Source organism: Enoplosus armatus, chromosome 22, assembly GCF_043641665.1.
Source record: "Enoplosus armatus isolate fEnoArm2 chromosome 22, fEnoArm2.hap1, whole genome shotgun sequence".
NCBI lineage: Eukaryota > Metazoa > Chordata > Actinopteri > Centrarchiformes > Enoplosidae > Enoplosus > Enoplosus armatus.
The window spans coordinates 16,316,857-16,338,400 of record NC_092201.1 but is presented as its reverse complement, the minus strand read 5'-3'; the positions used below and the strand labels follow the sequence as shown (position 1 = coordinate 16,338,400).

At 46.7% G+C, this 21,544-nt stretch overlaps 1 protein-coding gene across 1 annotated transcript in view; it reads left to right on the top strand.

Annotated features, from left to right (window-relative positions):
- Nucleotides 1–21,337, top strand: part of tmem178bb (transmembrane protein 178Bb) — a 66,103-nt gene extending 44,766 nt beyond the window's left edge. Inside the window, exons 3-4 of the mRNA XM_070929131.1 lie at nucleotides 19,347–19,484; nucleotides 21,087–21,337. Coding sequence (XP_070785232.1) covers nucleotides 19,347–19,484; nucleotides 21,087–21,337 — 389 coding nt within the window. The remainder of the gene's footprint in view (nucleotides 1–19,346; nucleotides 19,485–21,086) is intronic.
- Nucleotides 21,338–21,544: the final 207 nt, after the last annotated feature.

The window sequence follows — 21,544 nt, the reverse complement described above, 5'->3', positions numbered from 1 at the left end:
TCCCCTTCTCCCTACTTCCACTCACAATGGGACGGTGGAAGAATCGCGCCACATCTCCAACACGGAGCCCCATGGATCAATCTGGCTGAGCTTTGGCTTCGAAGATTCGTCCTTAAAAGGCCCCCTTCCTCTGTGATAACCTCACCCGCTCACACAAGTCTGACCATATCCACTTATTTGTTTAATTTCTGTCACGGCTCGACGCTGGGTAACGGGGGGATCGGACAGAAAGGCAGACAACTGAGACAGAACTGGTGCAGTTCGATGATTTATTTCACACAATGAGATTCAAAGGCCTGCGGGAACGGCGGGGCAGGCGAGGGTCAAAACCAGAGAGGGCGGTCCAAACAGGCAAACAGATCCAGACAAGGGGCAGGCAAAAAAAATTCAAAAAGTCCTGTAAACAGGCAAGGTTTGTAGGAAGAAACAGGTAACGGGTCTCACGGGTTAGCCTAGCTTAGCATAAAGACTGGAATCACAGGAAAACAGCCGGCCTGGCTCCGTCCAAAGGTCAAAAACGCCACACCTCTAAAAGCGAACGTCAAAAGCAAAATAGCTGTTGTTTCCGATCCCCGACCGCAGAGGCAAGTACAACAATGCAACACTTTATTACAAGAAATAGCAAAAATGACAATAAAATACTCGAGGGAGGGAAAGCGACTATCTATCTAGCGAGGCTCCCCGACGCCGAAGGCCTACCAGTGGGCCAGTGGACACAACCTCTCAAACGGTACAACACCTTTAAGTACTAATTGATTTGTTGATATGTTGAAGGTGGGTTAGTTTGGTCAAGAAGTTCTCTAGACGTCTAGGTTACATCTAAGTGCTCTTTCAATAGCGACCACTGACATATGAGTGTATTTCAATGGGAGGCAGCACCTAACATACGCATTGAAATGCTTTTCAAACAAGGGTTATGTAACCCAGACGTCTAAAAATATCTCTCTACCAAATTTTGCCCAGTAATAATCAGGATGTCTAGATATCCTTTTGACGCACAAATCACCACAATGCTGCGCCCTCCCCCTGAACAGTTACTGCCACAGTGCACCGCAGCGTGACACGGATCCCCCTTGCGTGATATCAGACGGAACTGGCAACTCGTTACACTCCATTTCCACCTTCAGTCGGACATTGCTTCCGCTCTGGCAGATTTTCCACGGGGTGGGGGGTTTGATTGATGACACGAGAGACCAACATATGCGCCTGAATCTTGACAACGGCGTTTTCAACCAACAAAACCGCTGTTAGCCATGTCATGATGCCAGACCAGAAGCAGTCAACTCGGTGGTAGTGGGGCAGATTCAAAGGTCTGGACCCAGGACCCTAGTGGAGCTTCAAAATAGTGACTAGTGAATGTGTAGCACTGTGTAGTGAAGGGCAGATAATTAATGGTTAAAAAAAACACTCCAAAAAAGTGGGGGTGTCTGCTAGCATAAGCAGTAGTACAGGAGGTCTGGAACAGAGTGAGCCTTGGCTCATATTGCTTGTCTCAGTAAAGACAGTTTGAGTGGATATACGGCGCATCGACAGCTCTGCTGCTGCCAAGTTGCGTGCACTGTGGCTGCACCGCAGTGTTCAGCTCCAGGTACCCTTTGCCTCGTTCGCTCAGACGCGGGGGTCGGAGTCCTTCGGTGTGCTTTTAACGTGATCAGCGCGTAATGTTAGTCATCTCTCGGTCGTCCTCCAGAGGAACTCAACATTCTTTATTGCGCCGCTCGGCAGCTCAGCTGTGACGCATCGTGCGAGGACGGACAAATCCCCTCAGCAGTGTGGATGTGTGTGAGTCATGTTGACTAAAAAGCCCCGTGCTCCTGATTTGTTCATTTTAAGGGTCTGGACTAACTGATTTTGGGGACCTTGAGTCCCAACCCTGACAAAATGGCCATATGCAGTGTTTGAGAAAGAACTGAAGGAGTTCAAATGGGCCCTTAGTACTTTTCTAAGGGGTCAATATGTTTTCATGTAGCAAAAGGCTGCTAGTCAGTTAAGTCGGCTAAATGTCTAAAGGTTAATGCAAAAAGCTTAGATTACATGATATTCTTTTTATAGGTCCCCTCTGTGGCTGCTGGGGCTTTGACTAATGGTAGGGATGCAAAATCTGGTCTGTAACATATGTTATATAACATGTCACACAACATGCAAAGAAAATTGGCAGGCAGCTTCTTGTTCGCGGCGTCGGGACTGACAGGACTTGCCGGCTGAGTGAATTTAGTTTCCTCGCCTTTGCGCAGAGCCTTGAGTAATTGGAAACTGAAAGTCCCATCTCATGGTTGTCTGCAGCAGCGCTTCACAGACTTCAAAGCAGTGCTACACCTCACCCAAATCTCCTCACAGAGACACCCCTCCCCCCTGTCTCCACTCAGCAGCAGCTCCTCTCTGGGACAGAAAGCACCTTCCTCCAGTGGAGGGGGGGGGGGGGGGGGCACACTGACTGTACTGCACAAAGCTGCGTATTTATGATCAAGTGATAGCCTAAGCCTCGCAATCCATCACGTTATCTGTCCTCTCTTTTATGCCCGGGAGTGTTTGTGTTTGTGTCTGAGAGTCTGTAGGACAGGAGTCCACAATCAAGCGCAAGCCCACAAAACTAGTAAAGAGAACCATGAAATTGGCATCATTTTTCCTAAAGTGGGACGCTATGGCGGAGGCGGCTGTTTAAGATGACACACCTCGGTTTGTTTGGAGGAAAAAGATGCATACAAATCTACATGTGCATGTGCATATTGTCTGAGACCTTACAGGTGCTTCAAGAAGAAAATGATGGTTTGGTTTTGCTGTTCTCCTGGTCGCCGAAATCCCTTCAGTCAAAAGGATATAATAGGACCACACTCTGAGTTAGTCATTCATCTGTGCGACCTGTCCTGGGTTTACAAAGGGAACACTCACTTTTTCATTAAAGTGTTATTAAACTCCCGCTTCCCACAATCCTCCAAAATGCCCACCGTGCTAATATTTATTTTACGATGTCCTTGATAGCTGTTGATATGTAGCGTTGCTGCCAACTCTACCGGCCCCTTGTCAATACTGTGGAAACTACAGTGCTGCTGCTGACAGTATCTTATCGTCTAATACCAGCAACAGGGCCCCAACGAAATCACAATGCGGTCCAATAAACCCTTGACCAAAATTATGACCAAAATAACCTAATTTCCAGGCTATAAATCCATGTTTGGATCACAGAAAGACCACAGCGGCGCGAGCATTTTTTGTCTTTCGTGGCCATATTTAAGCAGTGATACGCGACACTGCATTATTCAAATGCGGAATTGTCAACGGAATCCAGCAATTCATCGCGCCGACACCACAAAGACGTGTGACAGATACAGAATTCTACACATGTAGCCGGAATCCCGCCAAAACGAAATGGCTTTGCGGTTGATTGGACAAGGCACAAAAAAAGAGGATGCTGAAGATGCTTCACCCCCCCCGGCTTCAAATGAGGCCATTTAAAACAGGTGTAAACACTCTTGACTTTAGACATAGCTGGATGACACGTCACACTATCTAGCTTCATTTGAGGCATACCGAAGGCACTAGGGTCCACCCTCCGGGGACCATGAATACCAAACAGCACATTTCAGAGAAATCTAGAGAGAAGTCGTCGAGATAACTTGCTCTCGACCAACGTGGTAGAAAGACAGGTGGACAGACCAGTCAGCCTTCACTGCCGTTTTCGCAGGCCCCTTGTTTGTTACAATGCCTAAATACTGCATATGTTTAGTTTCCCTAACCTTACCCGGTAGTTCTGGTGCCTTATCCTAACCCACTTCGACTGTAGCAGTAGTAGATCAGGAAGTGGTCATATGACTCAATGGAGCTTTCTTGGAAGGTACTGACGAATTGACAAATGTTTTCCTGCCAATAGGAGCACAACATATTTTGTTTTGAGGACTAAGGGAGCGAATATGTTCATGCATACATTGCATGCTTTCTGCCAGGAACCTACCGTTTTTGACAGAACGGTTTGAGCTATTCTGGCGTTCTGTAACAATGGTCAGACCAGGTAGAAAGGCCGCATTGCCACCGGGTTGCATAAACACAATTAGTGGCTCAGTGGTACTTCGCAGTTATACAGGAAAATGTACCCACTCCCCCCCCCCCCCCCCCCTTTCCTCAGTTCGTCACACAGACAGAAAAAGTTGTGTGTCTAGTGTCCGTGTGAGTATTGTACCTTCCATACATTCAATGCTGTATGTGCTGCCGTTGCGGCAGAGGATGATGAGTCCGCGCTGCATTTTCCTCCCATAAAGTCCTAGCTAACCGTTAATCCGGTTAGTCACATCACAGAGCTTCTGTATCCACTAGCTCAGAAATCCTCAAGTCATTTACCCTGACTGAAAAAAATGAGAGGGGGGGGGGGAGAAAAAAAGAAGAGAGAGCTTAGCTTACTTTGACCAACTGCCACATAAGATTTCACAGTGCGCTGCTATCCTCCTAGTTTACTGTAATTAGCTCAAACTGCTTCCCTCTCTTCCCTCCGTCTTATGATACAGTTTGCGCTGGACAGAATGTATTTACTCTCTGTCGAAGTCACCATTTTGTTGAGTAGTCTCTTTCCAGGGCAGCACTCGGGGGGATTAGCTCCTTGTTGACATTGCAGGGGAAAAGGAAATCTGGAATATGGAAAACACTTGGAAACTTTGCACTGCATATGTGTGGTGGTCCCAGTGCTGGATATAACCCTAGTAGAATAATTGCTGTTATAGTTTTGTCCGTCATTTGTAATGGTGACATTGCACTCAATTGCTGAGATCTGGGAGCACGGTGACATCGCTAAACAGAGGTCCGACAGGCCAAGAAAACTCAGACTGTCCTCCCAAGAAAAAGTCAATTGTTCAAATGCCTGAATACAACAGGTGTTCACATTTACCTGTCAAAGACCTCTAGCATGGATGGGTCAGGATATTCGCTCGTAATTTCCCATGTGCTACCATCAGTCAATGCTGGGGTTTCTTTTTTTTTTTTTAAACCTTGATCATGCCAACCTTTTGACAAATTGGTCTTTAACCCAGTGAATGATTTTCAACCCAAAGCATGGTTTTTCCTCTGAACCTAACCAAACCTTAGGAAGAAATGGTCGTCTTTGGCAGGAAATGGTGATTTGTGACAGTTTTGGAAGACACAGACAAAAAATGTTGTCCTTCGCTGGTTTCTTGATAGCGCCCAGCATAGAACTCACCTGGATTAAAATCGGGTTACAATCCATAGAGACTCTGATTGAAGGTCTTTTACTCCTATGCAAAATCTTGTTGACATTGACCGTGGACCCCAGCTCTCTCATCTCTGGCTGAGTTCTTGATGGTGTCGAGATGGCGAGCGTCACAACCTATTTAAAAAATTTAAAAAAACCTGCCCTTGATCCAATGCAACCAAATAACTACAGACCTATTTCGAAACTTCCATTCTTCTTGAATAATTCTTGAATAAATGATCCTTGAGGTCATTGAAGGACACTTTCAATGAATTCCAACCTGGTTTTCATTTTCAACAAAGCACAGAAACAGCACCACAAAGAGTGACAAATGACATCCTCATGCGGGCTGACAAACGGCAAGCATTCTGTCTTGGTCCTGCATGACGTAACTGCTGCATTTGATACCACTGATCACGCCATCCTGGTTGAACGGCTTCATAAGTGGGTCAGTATCTCGGGGCTCCGCTCTCCCCGTCAAACAGGCCTTTTCAGGTTGTCAAAGACAACTTTGTGTCCTCATCTTCCCTTATACTCTGTGGGATTTGCAGGGTTCAATCGTCGGTCCCATCCTTTTTTCACTGTTACCTATAAGGCAACCTGGTCAGCAAGTTCAATCGCATCTCTCACCACTGCTACGGTAGATCCCACATCGCACCGATCCTGGCAGCGCTTCGTGGCTCCCTTAGATTTCAAGATACTGCTTATCACATACAAGGCCCTACATCGTCTTTAAAGGTAAATAATACACTTTGAAGCATACCCTTTGTACGTTCCAGAGTTTAGGTTTTTCATTTACTTTCTGGTTTGCTTCCCTTGTGAAAAGGACAACAATCAATTATAAGGTGTTGTTCACCTTATTGGCACAATAATCTCTTTACACAGCTTAATATAACATGACCCGACACATGAGCCCAAGGGATTCATGAACCAGATGCCATCAGGAATGTGTTTAAGATTACCTGTGTGCACGATTTCATTCAGGCGCCACAAGACAGCTTATTGTATCCACAGATCGCTCAACGCACTTTCAAAAGTATTTTTAAAGTAATTGTAATGTGTATGGTGACAACATCCTCATCATGCAGGCGCCTTTCAATTTAGAAATAAGATCATTCCGAAGACAAATTTCACCAGTACTTGACTGTTGACTGATGTTTTGCAAGTCATGATTTCGTATTTTAATGCATATATACGTATGTATGTAAGTAGTAATTAATGATATAGTTCCACTTTTGTAGTGCTTGAACATATCAAGCCCTACCATAGACAGCGTGACGGTGTACATCGGTCACATCATTAGTTCATCTCCCCTGAAGCTGCGAGGGAAAGTGTATTTCTTTGCCCCCTGTCTCCTTAATCTATCTCTCAAAACTTAAGAAGTAATTACTTTCACCGTCTTCCACCGCCACTCTTATCCTGCCACCGTTCCTCTTCTCTCCTTGCTCCTGTTAGCTCCAGCCGGCCGCCTATTAAGATAAAATCACATTCCAGACGTCCTTCAGCGACAGCACGAGCAGCGGAAATGGAGGCACTTCAGGCCTTCAGGTTCAGGATAGATTAATGCTACAAAGAAGAGGATCCTCTCTGTAACTGTAGAGTATGGTTTCTTGTTCTTTACATCTTCGTGAAGATAGGTTTGATTTTTCTTTTACGTTGTTTGCAAATTGAGGCCATTTGGTGGTCCACATTTGTCCAAAGCAATAGTACAAAACGGCAGGTCTTAAGATAAGAAATTAGATTCGGTGTAAACCAGGGTTAGGTTAAAAGAGAGGCGTTCTACATGCGGAGGGTGTAGTTTGGGTGCGCAGGCACAGGTAAAATAAATACGAAACTTCCTTGACAAAAAACCTTAAAAAGATTAAAAATATTAAAAAAAAGATGCTGATCATGGTTTCTGGGGATTTCAAGTTCCGACACGTAATCTTTAGAACCCTGTACTACAATTTTTCAAAGTTAAAAAACAAACATTGCTGATTAGACTTTAGCCATGCTAGCTAGGGATGTGGGCCTGTCTGTCGGGCCACCACTTTGGTCCAGACTGAAATATCTCAGAAAGCATTGGTTGTTATTGCCATGCCATTTTTTTTTACAGAAATCCATGGTTCCCCCGAGAATGAAGACTAGTGACTCCGGTGATCCCCTGACTTCCCCCCAGCACCATCACGAGCATTCCGATGTGTGGTTTTGATTAAGACATCTCAATGGTCATCGGATGGATTGACATGACATTTGGCACATACATTCATGTTCCCCTCAGGATGAATTGCAAACACTGACCAAATACCCGCAAACGTAATAGGGAAGTAAACACTGGTGTCTGAACATAGTTTGAAAACCCAACAAAACACAGGAGGAACTTGCAAGCTCCACCCCGATACTAAATCGCTGGAGTACTCTCAAGACGTGCGAGAAGAGTTTAATTAGGATTGACTTGTAAGTACTTTCAACAGGTAAAGAATTCACCTGCGGTGGGTGAACGTCGAGCACTTGTCAGTTGGCTGCAACACCGTATTGCGCTCACAGCCTCTGCACTGCATCACCTTCAGTCTGTACAAGTCCGCGTGAAGGCACACTTCCCAAAGATAATCTCGTTTGGTTAGGGTAGGCCATGCAAGGAAATCCACACACTCAGCAACGATCCCATGTGACCTTATGAGCCGCACTCTCAAGTGGACTCCCCTGCTGTCCAAAAGCAGAATGACTTTTTAGCAGCCAGCACTGACGCGAACCCGTATGGAGATCCACGCCACGGGAAGGCGGGACACCTCCTGGAGGTTTCGGACAAATATATCCTCTTCTCAAGGCGCATGGAGAAGTCTTTGAGAGCATATAATCATGCTTGCGCGTCCAGGGTGACCGTTTGTCCACCGCTGAATCAGAATCAGAATCAGAATCAGAAACTGTTTATTGCCAAGTAACATACATTACAAGGAATGGGAATCAAATAATTAAAGGTAGAGAATGGCAGTGGTGTGGGGAAGTGGGAATGTGGCTGGACGGAGAGGCAGAATGTGACAAAAAAAATAAATGGACGCAAATGTCACAGATTATTATTTTCCTGCTATTTTTAAACCTGGGCCCTATTTATTTATTTTTTTACAAATGTCGGTGGTCTAAATGAGCAATAGTTACCAAACGTATTGGAATTGGTCCAGTAGTTTTTGCCTCAGCCGGCAGCCGTGAACGGGCCCGGCAATGGCTGCAACGTGATCCTTTGCGGGCAACTGCGGTGAGTACAACAACTAACTCATTGATGGACGTAACTCTCACTCCGGAGTAGAATGTCAATGTTGCTAGGCAACATAGCGCGTTGTGTGTGTGTGTGTGTGTGTGTGCAAAAACTATGGATCTCTCTCTTTTTGCCTGTGTGCCTTCGTGGCTGCAGTCTCCCTGTGGTTTATACTGTATACACATCTTGTCCTCCTTCCTGGTTAATTCCTTAATTCATTTCTATGCCTTTATCTTGTGGTCGTAGTGAGAGAAAAAAAAAATGCCTACCGTACTAAGAGAAGCCTTCAAATGCACTCAAACTGGACTTATTAGGAGTTATTAGGGGTCCCTGTGTATATTCATGGCCTCCAGAGGATAAACCCTGTTTGGGTTTTTTTTTGTGATCCACTGGCAGATTCGGTCGAACCGTTCCCTTGACATTTCACTGGGTTGTGACATTATTGCAAACATGGATATTCTGACTTTGTGAGACAGCGAACTGAGTTTGAACTTCAACGTATTTGACGTGAAACCACCATGTCATTTCCTCTTTCTGTTCCTATCTCTGCTTAAGCTCTCAACTCTGCACATCCCTTCTAAATGAGCGACACTCTCATTTCCATGCTCGGAGCATCTAGAACTGCAGATATTAATGGCTAAGAGCTTTTAGTATCTCTCTCTCTCTCTCTCTCTATCTCCTCCAGCCCCCCCAACCCCCCCCCCCCACCACACACACACGTCTTCGCATCTCCCTCCCTCCTGCTTCCTGTTCTGCCTTTTGAATCATTCAAGCAGCTTTTGGGTTCCAGGCTGGGGCGCCGCTCGCCCAACGACTTGGCATCGGTCCTGGAAAGATTAAGAAAATCTTCGCTCGAAAATTGCTGAGTCACACGAGTCCTGTTTTATCGGCGGTGCCAGTGGAGTAGCCCGTCAAAGGGACGCACAACAGCCGTTAACACACGCCGCGCGCGGGAAAACCAACACCCTAATGATGCTGTGCGGTGATTGGCTGTCAGAGCTTCACGGACTTTAGAAATATATGATTTTCATCCATCCTGATTTTTATCCTTCGATTGTAGTTCCTGACCTTGATTAACAGGAATCATCACCCTGCTCGTACAGTTTTCGTCACCCACCAAAGCTGGTGAAATATCTTAGAAGTACTCTGTTAAAGACCCTGCCCCGATTCAAAGCATGTTCATCATTAGTTAGTTAGTGGGGACTAAGGGTGACGGTGTCGGTCGGCATGTCGTTCCGACGCTTCGTTCCGACCCTTTTCAAGTGTTGCACAAGTTTGAAGCACATTTCAAAACATTCCAGTCAAACAAGCCGTGAATCATTGTGCGTTACCGCCAACCGCCGCCATGCAAATACATTCAAGAGGCGACATCGTTCATGTTGTAGCTGCTTGGCTCCTAGATGGCATTTGTGTGGGGTGTTTTTAATTTTTATTTTCATAAATGACCAAATCTTTCTCCACCTGTTGTGTTTTTGGTTGTTTTGTTTTTTTTTATCAGCCGCAGTGTCACAGTTCAAGGTACAGACAAACAAGGACGGGGATCCAGATGCAGACGCAGAGAACTGAGCGGGTTGAATTTAAGTGACTCGGCAGCCTCCGAGGAATTTGCTCAGCGTGAGGGGATAAACTCTCTGGGTTTTAATGGCCCCATTGCTGTGGCACTACGTTGGCAGTTTCTGCCGCTCTACCGCTGAGCAGCAAAAAACTCTCGGATATGTGAGGTGCAGTGGGCCAACATCTAGGCTTTTATCACTGTTATGCTGATGAGGATTCATCGCATTACGGCCCTGTTTTAGTGTTTATGTGTCATATCAGAGGCCTATCAAGAGTGCCATCTCCTGTTGCCATGGAGACAGCGATGGACAGCTTAAGCCGCTGTAGTAACACTCCTATATGGCAGCTATCCTTCACCATCTAGAGAGAGGGGGCTGAAAGCCTCCGGCCCCAGCCAGGGTGTCATCTTGCCTCTTTTGAGCGTCGAGCTCTGATCGGCAGCTCCGCAAGGATCTGTGTGTGTTCAATGTTCCAATGCCCCCCCCCCCCCCCCCGCCTCCGTCCATCCTTCGTCTACCCCCTCCCTCTGTAATGCGCTCAGCCGGCTCCCTCAGGCCCCTGACTCAGCCTGCAGGGGTGCTCACGCTGCCACTGACTGACACACCATGAAATCACCCATATGGCCCCCCTCCCTCCCAAGCCACAGGGCGCGTCAGCAAAACAGCACACGTGTGTAAAGACATCGCCTCTGCCCCCGCCGCTGCCAACTCATCCCCATCACACCCACCTTCTCCCTCTTCCCTGTTATCTCGCATAATTTGATTTCCCCCCCCGTTCCATTGTTTTCTCCTCAGTGGCAGTTGACATGGGGTAATGAAATTAAGCTCTATTCCTCCTCCCCAACGAGCTGTGGCTGCAGGCAGCCTCTGTGACAGGGCCACACACTTAAAGCAGCAAAACCTCACCGATCTACTACCAAACTACCAAACGTGTGCAGATGTGACCCTTGACAGCCTGTAGTAGGCTGTGGTTAGCTTTACATGGCCAGTCAGAACTGAGACCTTGAGGAAGTTCGTGGTTTCAATCATATCTCACGATCTTCATCAGTGAATGGAGTTATTGGCTCAGTTGTCAAGGAGCTGGCCTGTGGGAATGAAGTTTCAGCCAACAATTCCGTTCGCTGAGGAATACCGTGAGATGCAGTTGCAGCTAGTGAGTGGTCCCAAGACCCAAGTTGGTCCGACATATACCTTCTAACATATTCCGGACTAATCACCAGTAGAGCCCTAAAGACTTGATGTCTGGTCGCATTATGACTCGTGGTGAGTTATCAGTCTGTCGCTTCCACTTACGGATTAAAGACACATCTCCACGTCTGCTACACATAGACAATGTGACATCACATCCAGATGTTTCCAGAAGCACGGTTGTTGAGTTTGTTTTTGGCGTCTTCCCCCCTCAGACCGACAAAAACAAGCTTCTTTCTCCTGAAGCTGAGAAGCTGGTTCCTACCGTGGTAGCCTCAGTAGACCAGAATGCAGTGCAGAGTCCACAAGACACGTTGGGGTTAGGGTAAGTCGACCATCATAGACGTAAACTAGTTAGTTAGCCAATTGTATGTGACCATATACCCCAGTCATTTGGGGGTTGTTGAAAGGCAGTCTGTGAAATGTAGGAATCCAACTAACTTATTAAAGTAGGAATGGACGCCGCAGGTCAAAGACCCAGCAACAGTTCCAACACTGTTCTCCTGTACTGTATGTTCTGACAGTGGGGAGGAGTATCCAAGGCAGCAAACTGCTGATTAACAGGCAATCTGTGAGCTGTTACAGACAGGACACTTTCCCCTCCATCTATCTGACTGCGAAAATAACATTTCCTCACAGGCACCAAAAGCCATTTCCCTTTTTCATGAAATAACATTTCATTGGGCCACAGGTCCTGGAGCAGAGGACGTAATTAAAAGGGAATTGCAGCACAGAGCCGAACAATAGAAGCTATTAAGCAGCAGAGAAAAGACAGAACCGACAGAAGCCTGTCATATGCTGATACAGTAAACAAATGAGCGGCGTTATTATCCACAGTTGTTCCGAACGCAGCATCAGTAATCAACTGATTCAATGTGAGCTTTTTGTCTTTGAAGACAGCGGTTGCTCTGTTCATCTGTGCCTCTTATTCTCCGATAATGCCTCTTTTTTTTTTCCATTTGTACAGTTAGGACGTTTATTGTTCTACAGAACATTTCATTATTTCATCGTTTATGTCTAGTTCCACTGTTTCTCTTTCTTAGAGGCACAGAACGGCGGCGACTCCCGCAACTTGAATGCAACACAAGAGCAAGGACTTCCGTCGGCTAAATTGATTTGTGGCCTGCGAGGGACAGAGATGCAGAAGTCATATTTTCGAGCGTCAAGACACACGTATGATGCCGGTCCACACAATGCGTGTTCGACCTGTGTTGGACTGTGTTTAAATGGATCTTTAGATTCATTTCCGCCCCTAATGGAGGTCACCTGGTCATCGCAACTAGTCAGTATCTCATCTGTGTTCAGCCCAGGTCAGAAAGGAGGGTCATCAAGGAGGGTCACTCGATGTGCACTGAGCCAGATAGGGTATACGAGAGATTGAAGATAATTCATGGAATATTATTTTACTTGCAAGGTGAATTGCAAGGTTGCCCCTGCTGCCTTTATTTAAGTACTTAAATTGGCTTGGTACTTACTGGTATGAAGTACCGGCACCGCACCCCACACAAGTAGGCTGCCAATACCTCTTGTGGGCTGCTGCCTCCTGGTGAACGTTGGCAGACACAAGCGTTAACAAGCCAGAAACGTAAATATTGGCGAAAAAGGTCCCGGTTGAAATGTATTCACAATGACAAAAGACAAAGCACGTAACCGCACCTCCACGACCAAGACGTCACAACGTCTTTGCGTGCCAATTATTCCCTGGTCCACCACCCCCGTCTCCACACACTTAATTTCCAGCTCGCTGCATTGAAGGACACTCTACCTCCTGCATTGGCACTGAAAGTTGGCAATGGATGGAAGTTGGAGCGGGGTCCAGAATTATAGGGCATACTGGGCCACGGCAAAACAGCATGCATCCTCTTATCATTCACCTAACAATCTGTAATATTTCTCTTGTCGACCAAATGAACAAATAACATGAACAGTGCACCAAAAGGTACGATAGACTGACTGCTCCGCTTCTTTCCCTGCATTCTCTCCCCGGAGAATGCTAGCACGCAGTATAACCTGGGGTTCATCCGTCACTCGTGCTTTTCAGATTTCCAGGGCAAGTGAAATGTAGTCAGTTGCAGAGGCATGGATCACACCTGACAGCTCCCAGGCCTGCGTGCGCCCTGTCTGAATTCCGACCACTGCGAGGACCTATCCAGGACCCACAGACCAAGACAGGCAGGCTGACAGCTGCCGAGACGCGCATCAAACTGTGCATCTGGGTTTAAGCAGATCTCTCAGCGAGGTATCCAGATCAAACCTGACAACGCTCAGTCACCCGTTCACAGAACAGGCCAGCTGATGTATTGGAATCAGTTGTCATAGGGCATGCTGTGGTACCAAGTTTGAATGCAGAATGTCAGACTGAACCAGCAGCCCTTTTTACCCATTTTTCCATTCATAGACTAGTGGTTTCGGGCTCCCAGACTAGACAACAGTCGTCATTGCACAGCTGCTACAGTTTGTTTAGTGCAGTGGATGTCAAAGTCTCTGTCTCGCAGTGTCTGTGTCGAAGCAGTTTCACCCTAGAAAGTTTTTTTCTTTTCCTTTCATTAGTGTGTGACAGTATCCTTTTGTGCACCTTGATTTTCTGTTCCCTACCACCCATTCCATTTGCACCCTCAACAGTACCGTTATGCAACCCAGGTGATTCTTCTTTTTTCTCTCTGTTTGAAAAAGGGTGATTCCCACGGCGCCATTGTTCTTGTTACTGACACTCTCCACTCTTGGCCTGGGGAGGGTGGGAGACACAATGACACAGTGTAGACAGACCAAACCTGTAGGGGTTGTCGCTGCCGCATCAAGGACACGATCCATCACTGGCTTCCCACCTGAGAGACTGCCAACTGTATTTAAGCCAGACCTTTTTAATCCACTCAATGTGTGTGCTACTCTGAACGACTTCAGTATCTGTACCTAGTTCAGGCTGAACATTTGCACTTTAAATTATCCAAAACTACTTTGCCCCTGTAAGGTGGATCAAGACGTATGCATCTGGGGCCCGTTGGGAGCCTGTGCCTGTTGTTGTGTCATGAATAATGAAGTGAAAATGAAATGGCAATTCAGTCTGACTATCCGGCTACATCATCTCTACTCGTGTTCCAGGTGTCCCACCTCTCTCATCCCTCTCCCACTGCTCTGTCTCCTATTTCCTCAAAGGTACATGTGTCTCTAGCTTTGTCTCGGACATATATGGGTCCTTCCAGGGCCTGGACAGTGGCGCTTGAAATTAAGGGCGGCTTTTTGTCATGACTGTTTTGTTTCGGAAGGGATGTCTTGGTCCAGTAATAAAAGTCTGCAAGGTTGTTGCAATGGCCACAGTAACTGTTCCAAACATGTTTGGCGTCAACATGCTCTAGCACAAGGCACAAGGATAGAACATTCTGGGTGTTTTACCTGCAGAGTTTTTCGTCTGCTGAGCAGCACTGTGGCTAGAGAGCCAGGAGTGTATTAGACCCAATAAGGCCAGCTCAGAGGACAGACCAAATAGGGAATTCAGTACATTTAGCAACTGACAGCAGAACTCACTTCAGATCAGGTCAGATAGCAGAGGAAGAAAACTGAAAGAGTTTGCACCAGTAGAGAAAGTGCTTGTATTAAATCCCACGCTTGGGTCTAAATTACTCACCAAGTGGAATGGGCCGTTCATGGTCCCAAAGCAAGTAGGCAATGTTGATTATAAGCTAACACAATCGACAGAATTACCTTCTTTATCTCCTTGAGAACTTGGACTGCGCAATTAAGGAGGGAGAATTAGAAAGCTGTGCCTGGCATACGTGGTGCGTAGAACTGGTCGTGTCGAACTTCCAACTTTGTGCCGAACTTTGTCGAAAGAACAGCAAGAGCCCAATATATCTGCTTTGATCCGAACTGACTATTCTAGCACCATTTGATTTGTACGTGAATTGTAAGAAAGGTGTCCTGAGATCAGTTGTTTTCTAATGTCATGACATGCTTCGTGCAGTCAAGCCTCTCAAAAGTATCCAATTCACAGAAATGATATCTCAATCATATCAATAGCCCATGCCAATATTTTGATTATACGTTTTAAATAATTGGCTGTCACCAGCATATGTATCCGCACAGTTAAGTACTCTGCTGGCTTTCCTCCCAGTCACTGACTGACAGCCCAAGTCGGTGTGCCTGTCATTCTGTTTCAATACGGAAACAGCCGTTTTTGTTTTTTTTAAATATGCACAGCAGCTAGAGGACTCAAAAGCAAAGCGGCGTGACACGTGAAGAGAGAGCATGTGTGGATGCCCAGCGAGATGAATCATGATTTCCGCAGCGTCCCTGACAGCTTCCACCGAGTTCATGCCCATGCCTCGCTGTAAAAGTCAGGGGTCACCACGGTTACAGCGTGGGACTGACAGGCCTTCTGACGGGGAGTTCCACGCGAGCTCCAGGCGCCAGCGTCGGCACGTGTGAGAAATGGCTCCAGGACAGTCAGCCTGGGGAAAAAAAATGCTTCAGTCTTATAAATATACTGTTGAAATACTGTTTTATTAGTAAGCATATTTCCTAAGAGCTTGTTTCCGTGTCAGAAGACACCGTCGCCACGATGTTACAGAGGAGTACAAGTTAGAAATGCAGATCACATGGTTGTGGACATGAATAATGCAGATATGTTCCTTCGGCATCGTGGGATTAAGTGAGAATAGCATGCATCAAGCACCATTAACGCCTGTCGGCCGCGTGAAGCGTCTCAGTCGTGGTTCATTTTGGGCAAACGCCAACAATTTTCGGTTGCTCTTTGCCCGCTAAGTCACAGAAGGCAGAAAGCTCATGCCACGCTAGATTTCGCATTGGCTGAGACATCATGCATGCCTGCGCTTGTAGCTACACACCAGCAGTGAGCTCAAAGCAGGTTTAAAGAGTGAATTAGCAGTGGAACGTTGCATTCAAAACTGTACTCCCCACCCGGCTGTAGGGCCGCTGTCGCTCAGGGGGTTGGGGCGAGTTGTCCACCGATCGCAGGGTTGGTGGTTCGATCCCCTGTCAACATGCCAAAGTGTCCTTGGGCAAGAACCCCGAATTGCTCCTGATGGTTGGCCAGCACCCTGCGTGGTAGCTTGCTGCCATCGGTGGCGTGAACGACTATATCAATTCAGCCATTCAGAGGTACATCTCTCTCTGCCTCACCCCTTTACTACATTGGGATTGTAGTTGAGAAATTCTGTCTATTTTAGGTTCTTTAATAAAAGTCAGAGTCAACGTAATTTACAGCATATATTAATATAGTATACAGCAGGGGTATTCCTGGTCCATCATAATGTCTTACTTGCGTCATGATTCAGTGCCATATATATTGAAGGAGCCTATTAGTTGTATCCAGGGGCTAAACTGGGATTTGGGCTAAACTGGGATTTAACTACTTTAAGGAACCCTAACCCTAACCTGCCAAGTAAATAGTAACTACAGCAAAAAGTCTGTTTGGTTGCAGAAATATGGGAAAACTCAAGTAAAGTACAAGTACCTCAAAACTGCACTTAAGAACAGTAAATTCAATACACTTCTGCCAGTGTCCTCACTATATAGTAGTGATTAAATGCAAACATTTGTAATCCAAATGTGGCAACCTGCATCGACTCTCAGATTGGGTGGACCGAAGCAACTGAAACTCGAGAATACTTTAATCTAATGTATGAGATATTCTGATTTAGGCTATGAGATATTCTGAAGCTGATGCTATTCTGATTTTTACATCAGAACAGTGCATCAGTGTTTGGGTGAAAAATTTGGACAGGGCCTTTAAGACTGACCTTCGATCAGAGTCAGGGTGTCAACGTAACCGTCCCTCCAACAACCGCACCTTCACTTTTCAGTGCACCATTTTGCACCCACCACATTTTGACTAAGGCAGAGTAAAATGCCTTAACTACTGATTGAATGTTTAAAAGGTTTTATAGGGACATTTTTATTAGCAACAAAGAACCCCATGGGTTCTTTTAAAGGAACCCTCTGGAATGGTTTTATATAGAACCTTTTGAGGGTGCCAAATGCGCACCAAGCTATAGAACCATTAAAGGTTCTATACGAACCACTTGTGTGCAGTGTGTGCCTTTGGTGGAAATATCTATATCTAATGCAAGCGAATAAGTTTCAAAGGGGGGGGGGGGGGGTCACAGTGAGTATATAAATGTTATAGTTTCATAATAATATTTGTATACCAAATAAAGCTATATACAATTTCCTGGTACTTTTTGATAAATATTTCATATAATAAATCAACAATGACCCTTTAAATTCAATACATGACGTTTTATTTCCGTCTTTATTATAATATTGATTGATTTTCAGCGTCCTTTTAGGAGACGTGTCTGTAACATAAGAACAGCGAAATTATTTTCCTCCCCAAAATTGCAGAGGAGTTTCCTTTTAACCCTTTTAAGCCCTGAGCAGTGTCTTGCAGGACTCCCCGCAGGCTGCATCCCACCCCAAGGAGGAAGGGGCAGCTAGTATGGGCCGAGCCTAGGAGCTCAGCGGTGACGCAGATGAAGGAGCATGTGCAGCATGTACTACATGAGAGGAGGCTTGTCTTTTGGTCTACATCCATGCTTTCAGGCCAAATGTTTTGACCTTTCTCGCCCCACCGCATGGTGTCCTCTACCCGAGCCCTGTGCCAGCCCCCCCCCCCCCCCCCCCCCGGCCCCCCACCCCCCAGCAGAGTGGTTCACCCATGACATTCTGATCTACTTTTTTTTTTTTTTTTTGCTCGGAGCCCTTCCTCTTCCTCCTCTTCGTGTTTTATTCCCTCTCTGCAGCCAGTCACTGTCACTGTCATTACCCTCCTGCAGAGCACACTGCTGTCCTTGTGGCCTTCTTTCTGTTCTCACAGTGCTGGACCACATTTGTGAAGCTGCACCTAGATTCAATATCCAACACGATGGCAAAGACCGCCCTCCACCAGTGAGCAGCTTTTCTTCCAAAACTGAAGTACGCGTTTTCCCAATAAGTCGGCTCTTTAGACGAAAACGTCGCGGGTTCAACCTTTCAGCCGTCTAGCACATCTGGCCACATCCCAGCCAGGTGTTTTCACCAGCAGAAGAAAAAGAAAGCTTTCTAATAATCAGATTTGCGATCACTTACGCATTTCATCACCCCTCCAAGTCTGGCCAAACTCGGGGGCCAGTGATCGCTAACTCTCAAATATACCCGCAAATACACTGTAAAAATGGCCTATATGTGATTACTCACTGCGGCAGTGATGGCTGTAAGAGTGGGTCAGGCGGCTGTGTCTGTGTCTGGTTCGGGGCTCTGGCTGATGGGGTGAAACATAAACTTGTGGAAACTCCTCCGAAAAGGCTGAAACACATCGCAACTGAGTAAGCCGACGATACATCAGGTGTTTGTTTTCAGCTCGTTCTGCTGCCATCAAGTGGTTAAAAAAAAAATACAAACATACAGCTTTAAAGTTCCCATATTGTAGGAAGTGAGATGTCCGTGTCTCGTTTGATTCTAAAGCAGGTCTGGGCGCTGTATGAATACTGGGAAAACGCACACAGCCCGTATCCAGAAACTGCGCCTTCCGTAAGGTTGTGATGTCACAACTATACAGTCACTGCACTCAGCCACGCCCCCCCCCCCTAGCAGGTCACCAAGCACAGGGACGCTCATCCACCCGCTCAAGTCTGTCATAAGTTATCAGAGCGCTCTGCTCAGGAACTGCTCTTCAAGTGTTTGTTCAGTTTGTCTCAAACGGCTTGTTTCAGACAGAGGGGGGGGGGGGGTGGGGGGGGGGGACTAAGGGGCTGCATGAAGAGCCAGGAGAAGACAAAGAAGGACTTTTTTCAACTGTGAATCATGCAAAGCTGCTCTAGTGGACTCCCACAATAAAAATATAGAGCTGGAATTAGCACGACATGGGGCCTTTAAAGTTTTTACTTTAATAATAATGTCCACACTAGGTTAACGGCAGAAAACACACCATAATACTGTCTCAGGTCAACGCGGGATCAAGGTCACCGCTGTCTGGGACGTCACATTGGAATAAAGACATTGACAGAACCTCGTAGGATGCCATTTGCGAGTGTGTCTCCAGTTTAGTTTGCATTTACTGTGTTACTGTGGCATCATATGAGGCTCCAACGATGACTAATTCTGATTTAGTCAAACAGCAGAACAGATTCTAGCGACGTCTAACCTCTCTTCTTCTTTTGTGTCCCCCCCCCCCCCCCCCCCCCAGACTTGCGGCGAATGACGGCAGGTTTCATGGGCATGGCGGTGGCCATCATACTGTTCGGTTGGATCATTGGCGTGCTCGGCTGCTGCTGGGACCGGGGTCTCATGCAGTACGTGGCCGGCCTCCTCTTCCTCATGGGAGGTGAGTCTCACACGCAAACTTTGGGATTCATTTATTCACACCCCCACCCCCGCATTTTACTTTGCTGCTTTATTTGGCTTCACACATGGATCCGTTTCTGTTAGAAAAATGGTAGCGTACTTTGAAGCCCACCGATTAACACATATCTGGTTTGTTTAAAAGAAGTGTTTGTGGTTTCAGGGGGGACTACAGCAGGGATTGCCAGATATGGCCAATGAGCACAGGCCTCAGACGGCCTCAAGAAGCTGTGTACAGTCCCTAGCTGCGTCCCATTTCCAGACCACGTACTCATTCTTCCTTTCGCCTCTGTTAGATAGCAATGAGAGAGGTGGAGATGCAACAAAGGTCCCTGGCTGGATTTGAATCAGGGATGCTAAGTTTGCACAGAGGCTAGGCTAGCCGTTTCCCTCTGCGTCCAGTCTTTATGCTAAGCTGGGCTATCTGCCTGTGATTAGCAAAGACAGAAAACACTGCAAACAGCAGCGCTGACGGTGGCGATTTCGATTGACGAAGTGTAGTGTCCGAGTGTGCATGTCCAGCCCCTGCATCCCCCAAGCGCAGCACACACACACACACACACACACACACACACAACCAACCCTGTGTGTCCCACTTTCTGACAGTGGACAGTCAGTAGTAACTTCACACACACACACACACACACACACACTGATATGGAGGCAACTGCACACTCAATTATGATGGGCCTCGGATTAGCGCTGTGCCCTAAAGTTGTATAATGAACAGGCAATTAAAAAGTCAATTATGTATTAAATGCACAAGAAATAGGCTGGGTCGGTCTGCAGTGACCAAAATCACCGCAAAGCAGCCCGCGGGGTCACGGAGCTCCCAAAAAATGAGGCCAGATTTAGAGCCTGCATCTCCAACTGCTCCTACTAAACAAGAGTCCAAAGTAAAATACTCATTCAAGGTGAGATAAAGTGGACGGATTATCTTAGTAAGGGACACCAGTGGTTTGGTGGCGTGTTCTCCTTGCGGTCTCCTTTTTCCCCCCACAGTTTAGTGCTTTGGTGGTGAATCAGACTGAGGCCCTTTTCTTCCTGGAGGTACCACTTAATTCAAAGATCGTCCACAGCGCAGCGCAGTAGAGACAGTATCAGGGGGTCTACGGGGGGGGGGGGGGGGGGGGGTCATCTCTTTATGGTCGAATCATCAGTCATCACCAAACGATGACACGCCGAGCAACATCCCGTGGCCTTTAAGGCTTCGGGAAAGATGGTGGTCTTGGTTTAAAGAATGGAAAAGGTCTCTCGTTCACTCGTTCAATGTTTAACCAAAACCGCCATCTTTCCCCAAACCGTAACCAAGAGTTTCAGCAGCCTTAACAATTATATTTCGTCCTAAACATATTTTGAAAATCAAGTGAGTAGGATGTAAACATATTTTGCAGGAGACCGGGTTGGATATTGGCAGGATGACCTGCCACCAAAGACCAGTTGAAAAGCAGAGTTCAGTACCCTCTTTTCACTGGTGGATGTCCGGGTTGTCACAGATTTGGATCTGGGGTTTTATTGCTCGTTCCCTGTGACGGAGGTTTAAACCTATTTTTCTCGCTCTCAACGTGTTGTTTTGTCGTTGCAGGAACCTTCTGCATCATCTCCCTCTGTACCTGCGTTGCGGGCATCAACTTCGAGCTTTCCCGTTACCCGCGGTACCTGTACGGCTTGCCTGACGACATCGGCCACGGCTATGGCTGGTCCATGTTCTGCGCCTGGGGAGGCCTGGGCCTCACCCTCATCGCCGGCTTCTTCTGCACCCTGGCTCCCTCCGTTCAGCCCATACCCCGATCCACCTGCCCCAAGTCCCGACAGGAGAACGGGACCGTCTGCTAAAGCCGGCAGCCGTGAGAAAGACCAACTGTGAACCCCCACAGACTGACAAACAAAACGAACAGGAAAAACTGTTCCATGTCTTCATCCGTCCACCCATCTCCAGTCTTTCCTGGCTACAGATTTTCTTTTGATTTTTTTTTTATTTCATTTTATTTGTGTGTGTGTGTGTGTGTTTAAAAATGGGTGTCTTGGTATCTTGAAAATAAC